This window comes from Capsicum annuum, chromosome 9, assembly GCF_002878395.1.
Source record: "Capsicum annuum cultivar UCD-10X-F1 chromosome 9, UCD10Xv1.1, whole genome shotgun sequence".
NCBI lineage: Eukaryota > Viridiplantae > Streptophyta > Magnoliopsida > Solanales > Solanaceae > Capsicum > Capsicum annuum.
Genome location: NC_061119.1, coordinates 206,524,677 through 206,534,885, shown reverse-complemented (window position 1 = coordinate 206,534,885; position 10,209 = coordinate 206,524,677). Strand labels below are relative to the sequence as shown.

General features: G+C 32.2%; 1 protein-coding gene across 1 annotated transcript; it reads right to left on the bottom strand.

Annotated features, from left to right (window-relative positions):
* Positions 1-2,519: 2,519 nt before the first annotated feature.
* LOC107841889 (1-aminocyclopropane-1-carboxylate oxidase homolog) lies at positions 2,520-7,398 on the bottom strand. Its single transcript, XM_016685742.2, has 3 exons — positions 6,726-7,398; positions 3,652-3,973; positions 2,520-2,971 (listed from the first exon to the last, which is right to left on the bottom strand). The coding sequence occupies exons 1-3, from the start codon at positions 7,241-7,243 to the stop codon at positions 2,720-2,722; spliced, it is 1,092 nt and encodes a 363-aa protein (XP_016541228.2). The 5' UTR covers positions 7,244-7,398; the 3' UTR covers positions 2,520-2,719.
* Positions 7,399-10,209: the final 2,811 nt, after the last annotated feature.

Genomic DNA, 10,209 nt, shown 5'->3' with positions numbered 1-10,209 from the left:
CTGACTTTTTAGATATTGAACCTTTAATTGCTCTATCTTTATTGAAATCTCATTTTTGTGTAATTGATTAAGGGAGGAAATATATTGTGTAACACCCCGCATTTTCAAGCTAGAAATCAAACCGTCGTTCCTACGTGCGTAAGCTCTAATTCCATGGTTTATGCTTATATTCATGTGCCATGATCTTTCGCCTAGTATATGAAGTGATTATGAGGTGAAAAATGTTCATAGAAATGGCCTAAAGCAAAGTTGAGCTAAGAACCTTTCATTCATCCAAAATTGGATAGTCGATTTTACAAGGGTCTAATTTGAAGGTAGATAACTCTTGATACATAGAGAATTTTTCATCTCAAGACCCACCAAACTGTAGATAATTGAATTAACTTTCCAACGATACCAATTTTGCCAAAATCCGATAACCGAGTGAAAAGTTATGGTTTTTTTCCGTGTGAGGCAGTAAGCCAACGCGATCATAATGCGTCGTGTCGATGTCGACACAAAACCAGGCACGGATATAAGGCTATTTTATGTATTATTTCAGTTTCTACTGGGTCTAGGGGCACCGTGGTCATTTTTTCTCACCCAAAATCCTTCTATAACATAGAATTTCAGCCCCAAAAAGCCAAAATTGCTTATTTTACTCTAATCCTCTCAAAATTCAAACCCTAATCATTTTCTTCAAGATCAAGAATCAAGATATTAAATTCAAGATTTCAAGAAACGGATCAAGATCCGGGTTCCGCTTTTTCTTCTAAATAATCTAAGGTACGTGGGGTTTATCCTAAAACTACATGGGCTTATTGAAACACTTGAATATGATTTAAAGATTATCAAGCACGAAATTACAAAGGGGTTTTGGAATCTATGTTTTAATTATGCATCATGAATGTTTTAATGACATTGTTGTTTTGGCCTTTAGGTTTTTTCCCCTAAATTGATTTATATGTATATGTATGAAAATTGAGATTTCAAGATTGTTTGAGAGCACAAATTATGAAATCCCTCTCTTGTGGTGAATTTAAGTTTATGATTTTGTCGGGAATGATTTGAAATGCATGTTTTATGGTTTGAAAGTGGTTTTCTTAATATCACAGTATTTGAACATGATTTAGAGATGATGACAGGGAGTTTTCTTTATATAACTACATCCTTGTTTTAAAGAGAAAGAATTGCATGTCATTGAGAACTTTGGCATGACCACTTTGTGTATTTGAAATGTTGAAAAAGAGATTTTCTTGCATGTGTTTACATGAGTTTTAAGAAAGAGTTCTTTGAATTGATTTATTGATATGGTGGTCCCAAACTTTATGTTTTAAAAACAAAGATTATAATATGCTACTAATAGCTCAGAGAATGTGACTTGCAAGTCAATGGTATGACGATACCATATAAATGTATACCATAACAGAGCTAGAGTTTTTCAGAGTTTGATTTCAGAGAATGAAATGTTTTAAAGAGTTAAAATAGGTTTAAAGAGAGTTAGGTGGTTACCCGAAAAAGGCTTGAGTTCAAGTAACTCTTAGCCTAAAATCATATTTTGCCGATACGAGTATATTATTATTGTATGCTGGCGATGGCCCTGTGGTGTAGTAGAGACAGAGACTCCAGCCCTTGCGGCAAACTTGGGTTGGGAGCTTGGCTGCCGAGTTAATGGCAGATTCCATATAGCCCGTGGAATTTCAGAGTTATAGGGTATACCACCTAGCGCAGAAGTAAAATAAAGAGTGTCACAAAGTTCAGATGATTTTATAAAATCTTTTAAATATGCCCATGTGATTCTTACCATAAGATATATTTATGAACTGTTTTAAATTGCTCTCATATATGTTGAATAAAAATTATTATTTTGGATTTACTTTGCGTACTAGTACAACTGTATTGACCCCCTACCTTCCGATGTCTGAGGCTTAGTGTAGAGGTCCTGCTAATCCATAGAGCTTTCAGACAGAATCAAAGTTTGCAGTGGTGAGCCTTCTTTATTCCGGAAGGCATGTCTCTTTTTAGACATTTTTTTTTTTGCTTTGGTTTTGGTCCACTGGAGGCGTTGTCTCAGGGTTCAGACAGTTATTGATGTCATGTGTACTAAAGATTTTGCAGACTGAGAAAGATGTTTAAATGTTGATAAACCTATTTCTGCATTGTTGAACAGATTTCAGAGTATGACCATGATTCCGTTTACTTTTATTTCCGCAAATTTTCTTATATTATATGAATATTGTGCATGATTACCAGATTTAGAAGGGCGCTCGAGCCTCCTTGGTTTGGGATGCTCGTCACAGCCAGGGTCTCGACTCGAGTCGTGACATATTGATTGTACTTTCTACACGTGTTAGGTGTTATGGTATAAATAAGATTTTTTTCGAAAATTTGAAGTCCTAATTTTCTATTATACCACAAAATACTAAAATCAAACTTAAAAATATCAAGTCATATCGAATTAATTTGGTAGGATAATGGTACAATATTTTTGGAAACCGATAATTGAAATTACTAAACCAAAGTTTTCAATACCGTACAAATCATATCATGTCCACTCCTACTCACAAGTGAGGTATGAGGAGGATAAATCTTATTCCTATCTTTATAGATAGAAAGGTTGTTAGGTTCAAACAAATTTAAAAACATTATTTCAACTCCAGAATGGGCCCTGCAACGTGTGATTCAAAATATATTTAGGTTTCAATGCGGATATCGAATATCGGAGAGAAAAAAAAGAAGTTCAAATTTTGTAGTGAGACAAATTAGAATTGCCATCAAGTCCTTTCTTGATAGAATATTCAAAGAAGTCCTTTGCTGTTGTTGTTCTGTACTTCGGAGGATTGTCTTTTGACAATAACTCCTCAATTGGTCCATAAATTCTGGAAGATGCAAATGGCCCTGTGCTGAAGAAACTTGCTACTGATATTCTTGGACCAATTTTCTTTGCCAACACTCTGTGGTCTATGCTTTTATATTTGTCATTCGATATAAGCTGAAAAAACAAAAGTTAGAATGAAACTTTATAAGTTGTATTGACCTGTTAAAACTCATTAAAAGGATATATATATATATATATATGTAATTGATGATTATCCAACTTTTAGTTGATTGCACCAAAATTTCAATGGACGAATAACTCAATTGACTCTATAGGTTCCACAACATTCGAAAACAACAAACAATGCTACTTCCTCCATTTCGTTTTAGTTGGCCCCTATGGACTTGTCACACCCATTAAGAAAAATATTTATTAGGAGTCTATTTTACCAAATTAGCCTTATTAATTATGCTTTGAAAATATAATTTGAGTTATACAATTTATTTAGTCATTTAATGATATGGGTATTATAGGAAGAACATATTTAAATCCTCTTGATTTCATCAAAGGGACAACTAAATTGAAACAAATATTTTTAGAAAGAGGGTCAACTAAAATGAAACGGAGGGAGTATATTCAATCCCAAAAAACATAAAGTGGGGGTATTACATGTATAAATTTACTACACAACTATAGTCATGTCAACCATTCAAAAAAAAAAAAGTTGAGGATCAGTCATGCATCATGTAACATTTTTTAAGCTTATAGCCCAAACATCTGACTTAGAAGTTACATAAACATAATTTTACTATTGCTTCAAGGCTCAGTTGAATAAAGAAAAAGAAATATTTCACCTGAAGAATGTCACCAATATTGATTATTAAAGCTCCATGAATAGGAGGAACATCAACCCATTGATTCTTGTGAAAAACTTGAAGTCCACCAATATCATCTTGCAAAAGCACTGTGAAAAAGTCATAATCAGCATGTCTAGTTGTGCCCATGGCAAGTTCTGGTTGTGGGCATTTAGGGCAGTAATTGCACAAAATGCCTAGCCCCTCAGCACATCCCATATCTTTGAGATGGTTAGGTTTGAGACCAAGTCCCTCTGATAATAATTCAAGCAATGTGTATCCCAATTTCATCACATGATCTGAGTACTCAATTATAATTTCCCTGTATCAACGGAAAAATTCATAAATTACAATGGATTTAAGTTATTTTGACGAATAGTTTATCGGAAACAACCCTCTACCCGAAAAATAGAGGGGTAACGTCTGCGAACACACCACTCTTCCCAATCCCAATGTACACAAAAAAATTGCGGAACTCTATAAGATGAGCCAAATACTGCTAGAATTTCGTGGAGGCTATTTTAACCTAGACCCTAGCTCGAAGGTTACTCCAACCTAAATCCTAAATCGTGCTTATTTAAAGGTAATATATTACCTGAAGAGGCATCTTTAATATCCTGTAAAGTTTTGGATATGATGGATATTCATAAAGATATCCTCTTTCGTTCGAAAAGTATCCAATTGACGGTCCCCAAATCATGGAAAAAATTTAGAGAGACGAATCAAGGAGAAATTTAAGGAAGAAGAATCAAGTGAGGAATAAAATTGTACTTACAATTATTCAATAAATGAAGTTATGTTTCTTTATATTTTATTCGTGATTATAATTTATTTTCTATCAATTTAAAATTTTATGTAAACATCCACTTATGAAATTATACTCAACATGTTATTTTTGTACATAAATAGTTAGATGGAACTAATTGGTTGCAACCAGCAACATGTTATTACTCTATTATATAGTTGACATGTCAGAGTTGTTATGAAAAGTCACATAGCGTAAACCATAAGTGTTGAGAATTTAAACTGGATTAGAATTAAGAAATTGATAGTAACTTAGAATTGTTAGGAGAAGGGTTTTTATTTTAAAATCCAATTAGTGTCCGGCATCTACTTTGAAGCTCTAATTATAAATAGATAAAACGTTTTTTAGCAAGATTTTATTTTTCATTCTCAGAGTAGCTTAAATCAATTCGAGACCTTTGAATAAAGATGAAGGAATCCTCTCCATCCTTAGTAATCCTTCGTGGTTAAGAAAGACATTTACTTGATAATTAATATACAATGTGAAAGCTTGATTTAATTCATTGTCATTCTCCTTCTAGTTACTCCATCTTTCTAATTTTATACGAATTAGAACGATGAACCCAAAATTTAAGACTATATTTGTTGTCAGCAACCATTTTTTTGAAGTCCCAAGCCCACTAAGGAAAGAGCTGACTTAGAACAGAGTTTTCGTGTTGTTGATTCCTAGGTGTAGCGCTTCTTCCCCGATGTTGCCTCTTAGTGCTACTAGAGTAGGATTGACCTGTAATATGGAACCTCTAGGCGTAACCTTTCGCTTCAAACTAGAATCGAGAGTGTGTCAATATCAATTATGACTCATTATTTTGATGAATCAGTTAATTTCTTCGGACTCAAGAAGATTACTTAAACACTGGCTCGAGATCTCACTTATCTTATTCCAATATGGAACACACAATTTTTTCTAAAGAATTCACCATGATATGCTTGATATGCATCAAGGGATTCTATTTAGTCAATGCTTCTTTTCCTTAAATGGAGAAATAGTAGAAGCATAATACATAAATAAACACTTAAATTTTGGCCACAATTAGCAAGTGAGCACTCCAACTTTGATAGTGCACATCTGTACAACCTCAACTCATCTCCACTGCATCAGTTGAACACTCCAACTTACAAAGTAATCATCTAGATACCTCTAAAATTTATGTGTAACATCAGGGTCAAACGTCCACAAGATACAACAGGGACGAGTTTTAGTGTTTAGTTGTCAATTGGAATCAGGTTGAGGTATCTAAATTTACACTCTCAAAATTAAAGTACTTACTTGCTGATTGAGTCTAAGTTTAAGTGTTTGTTTATTTATATGTTATACCTTAATTTTACTAGTATATATATTAATGGTTGTTAAAGAAAAGCTCTAAGTAATGATTGAAAAGTGAAAACGCACAAAGAAAAACATATGTAATTTTTCTTATCTAATAATGTCTTAACCTAAGATTACCAATAACAAATAGGAGCATCTAGTAAAAAATCCACCAATACTTTTGTTCCATATATTAATGGTTGTTAAAGAAAAGCTCTAAGTAATGATTGAAAAGTGAAAACGCACAAAGAAAAACATATGTAATTTTTCTTATCTAATAATGTCTTAACCTAAGATTACCAATAACAAATAGGAGCATCTAGTAAAAAATCCACCAATACTTTTGTTCCAATTCAGGTGACACAGTTAGAATTTCATTAAAAAAAAAAAATTATAACATCAGTGTATTTCACTAGTTGTCCTGTAGCATGCACCATTCCTTATTTTTCAAGTTATTAATCCCATTTAGATTAATTGCCTTTAGATTGCCTATTAGTATAATTAGTTTTTGCGCCAATCAATATATAGTCAGGCCTCTCCATATCAGTCATTCTCTATAACAATATTTTACTATGCACCCAAAGGTGCGACATAGTGGTCAATGAAGTGGATTTTAGAAAAAAATACTAGGTGATTTCTTCATATCTGTCCTAGCATTGGTGGACAGAGTTACGTGCTACCTGTTACCGGTGAAAGGTAACAGGTATCCTGTGAAATTAATCGAGATTCTTGATGCGTCTTGGGATCTCTTCGGAGTGGAGTCAAAGTCTTCAACATATTTTTAGGAGATAAGTTTTTTCTTTAGTCATAGAGGCGCGTCCAAGCTTATCCAAACAGCACAACTATATAAAAAAAATGTTTTACCAACTTTCATATGTATAAGAATTATATAGCCTCTATGACCATCGCTCTATAACAATAAAAAAAATCATCCAGACAAACTATGTCGATACAAGAAATATACCTGCATGTCTCAGGCAATTCCTCAGGCTTAGCAGGATTAGGAGCCATGACAGAGTATAGTGAGTCTCTCCAATCTGCTGCAAGAGATTTTTCACTAAACAACTCAAAATTGGAATTGTACGTAACCTTCCTTGCAACATCTCGACTATAATATGTTTTTTTAACGTTAACATCTTGCTCATGAAAACGTCGTGCCCCGTGCAACATTTCATCTAGGACTGCCTCTGGAATACCATGATTGATCACTTGGAAAAAACCCCATGTCTCTGATGCTTCTTGAACTTGTTTAACAATTTCCTTCTTGTTGTTGCTGATGTTTTGGAGGTCAATTAAAGGGAAATTGGAATGTGTATTTTTGGGATTTGAGGGGTTATTTTGTAAGGCGTCTGGATGGATGAATATTTGAGGTACTTTAGTAATTCCAGCATCAATAAGACCTTTGACACCTGCTTTTGTGTCATCAAAGGCTTTTAGTTCACTATATTTGTCATAGTTTTGTTGTGTGTAAGAGGCTGCCATCAGGTTTAATTTATTGGAGCAAGTACCACAATGGGTAATGAAAAGTACTTATGAAACACCTTTTGATTAGAAGATGAGAGAAAGATGATTTGGATATAAGTTCAGTATCACATTTTATAGTGACAGTAACCTTTTGAAAAATTGGTATGGAGGCATGGAGTTGGTGGGTACTTGGACGCAACTTATGGTGCCCAACTTGAAGGCAAAATTGTTGCACTTTCCTTGCCACCATGACAGGCCAAAACCATGCCATGCACAAGTGATATATCATTTTAGTAATTAGCTTCAAATTTTGTTATAAATGAAAGGCATATATGCCCTTGTTGTTGGTTTCGAAATCGAGATGGCGTCATGCGGAAGCTTAAAGTTTGCAAATCTTGAGACAGTAAATCAGACGACAAAGAAAACAATACTAAAAAGAATTAAATTATGATATGTTTTGGCCAATCGGCCTACATATTATAAAACCTAATATCAAAAACATTAAACTTATTGGGAGAAATCTCCCCTAAACAAAGATTCTTTAATAACTGTATTGTGGATGCTACTGTGTTATGGTATGAGAAGGGGGTCTTCTATTTATACATATCCAAAACTTTTACTCCAAAAAAAAGTTTGTCAAATATGGAAAAGTTTTATATTTTTCTTCTAGGAAAAGTAAAAGTAATTATGATAATACTTTTATTTTCCTTCTAAGAAAAATATAACTCAAATATAGTAAGAAAATCAAGGCAAAAATCCTAACACTTTTAACTCAGCATTAACTCGTATCTATGGCCTCCAACTTTGGATGTGTACATGTAAACACTTAAAACTTATATAAAGTTGAACAAGTAGACACTTGCATCCTATGTGGCCAATTTGTGCCCTACGTGGTGTCCTACGTGCAGTGGCGGAGCTAGGATCTTCAATAAAGGGTTTCAGAAATAACATACAAACAAACTGAATGAGGTTCAACGTCTACTATATATACATAAAAAATAATTTTAAAAATGTATAAATAGTATAATTTTTCATCGAAGGGGGTTCGGATGGACCCCTCGCCAAAGGGTAGCTCCGTCCTTGCCTTTGTGTATTATGTCACATACGATGTGTGTGGCTACTTATTCAACTTTATATAAGTTTAAGTGTCTACTTATGCAGACTCAAAGTTGGAGGGCATATATAAAAGTTGAAGCCAAGCGAAAGGGCACAATTATGTATTATACCTATATAGAGTTATTATTTTTTCTTGATTTTAGTTTCCTTTAATTAATTATGAGCTGAGTGACCATGCATTTAAGAAAATTAACTCTACAGTGAAAGTTCAAAGAGGTATTTTTCACCTTATATAGAGTTATTTTGTTTGAATCAAGATTTTTGGGCAACTAGTCTGCTTACCACACTAGCGTACCAAGATTTCGGTAAGCAGTGTCGGTCTATTTTCACAACTTATATGTATGTGTCTTTAAGGTATTGCTTTACTTAATTGATGTTCTTTTCAAGTTGTGTTGGCATGCATATGAATACCCACAAGGAATTAGTTACATGTAGGAAAATTTTACTATGTGCAACAACAACAACAAACTCAATGTATTTCCACAAAGTAGGAGTTTGGGGAGGGTAAAATGTACGCAGTTCATACCGAAGTAGAGAGGCACTATGGGCCTCATGCACCACCTCATATTTGTATGAGACCCCTATTATTTTGACACATAAGCTTGTGGGCCCATCTATCAAAACAATTCTTTCTTTCTCTCTCCATATTCCTTTACCTTCTTTTTTTTTTTTTTTTTGTAAACAACTCATCTTTTTGCTCTTTTGTTTTAGAGTTAATTTTTATTTATTATTTTTTTTTGTCTTTCTTTATCTTTGCTTTTCAATTTTTTTTGTGCTCATGAAACTAATCAAATTAATGATCTTTTCATCTTCCTAATTTTTACTTGTAGATATTTGCAACCAAATCAAATTTATATAGTATTTTTTAATTTATTTATGTCACTTTTCTGTAAGTTCATTTCAGAAAGAATGTCTTTTTCATTTTCTATTTTTTTTTTATTTTAATTGTTTATATGACATGTTTAAAATCACAAAAGTTAAAGAATACTTTAATATATTTTATATATTTTTAATTTAAGATCGATTAAGAGTCCGTTTGGATAGGATTAAAAACTAACTTTTTAATTTATGTGTTTAAAAGCTGAAAATAAGTGTTTAGAAATTAAGCAGATAAATGTTTGGATAGAAGTGTTGAAACTGAAAAGAAATTGTGGATGTGCTTGATAAACAAGGGTTGTTAAACATTTTTTTATTATCAAAATGACTTAAATATTTTTAAAACTGCTAATACCATAAATAAGTTAAATTATATATAATTTTTAATTCTAATAATTCAAAAAAAAAAAGATGAAGAGAAAACTAGAAGAAAGAGACGGAGAGAAGAGGAAAAAAAAATAAAGAAAAATAATATATTTAAGGGCTGCAAATTTAGTGTATTGTTGAAATTTGGAGAAAAATATAAGGAATAAGAAGGTAAATGTCTAGGTCAAACTAAAGAAAATTTTAATCTAAAAAGTAAAAAGTTGGGGGTACCCGGCGTTTCACTTTTTGCTTTTTTTAAATCAAATCTTAACATTTTTTAAGTAATTTTTAATTCTACCACACATCTAAAAAAGTTAAAAAGGGATTAAAAGTTGATTTGATCAAATTTTAATCCTATTCAAACGAACTCTAAAAGATATTTTAATTTAATGTTTTATGTTTATTTAATGATGGGACAACTCTAAAATTTTAGGAAAAGAGTATTAAGAAAATTAAAATCAATATTTAGATTTTTGTCGGACCCACTCCATTTTTTGATCCTATCAACTTTAAATTTTAATTATTATACAAGAGATACGCTTAACAATAAAAATATGTGATGATTTTTTAATTTCTAAATATTACAGATGACTTTAATAATATTAAATCGTAATAAATAATACTAT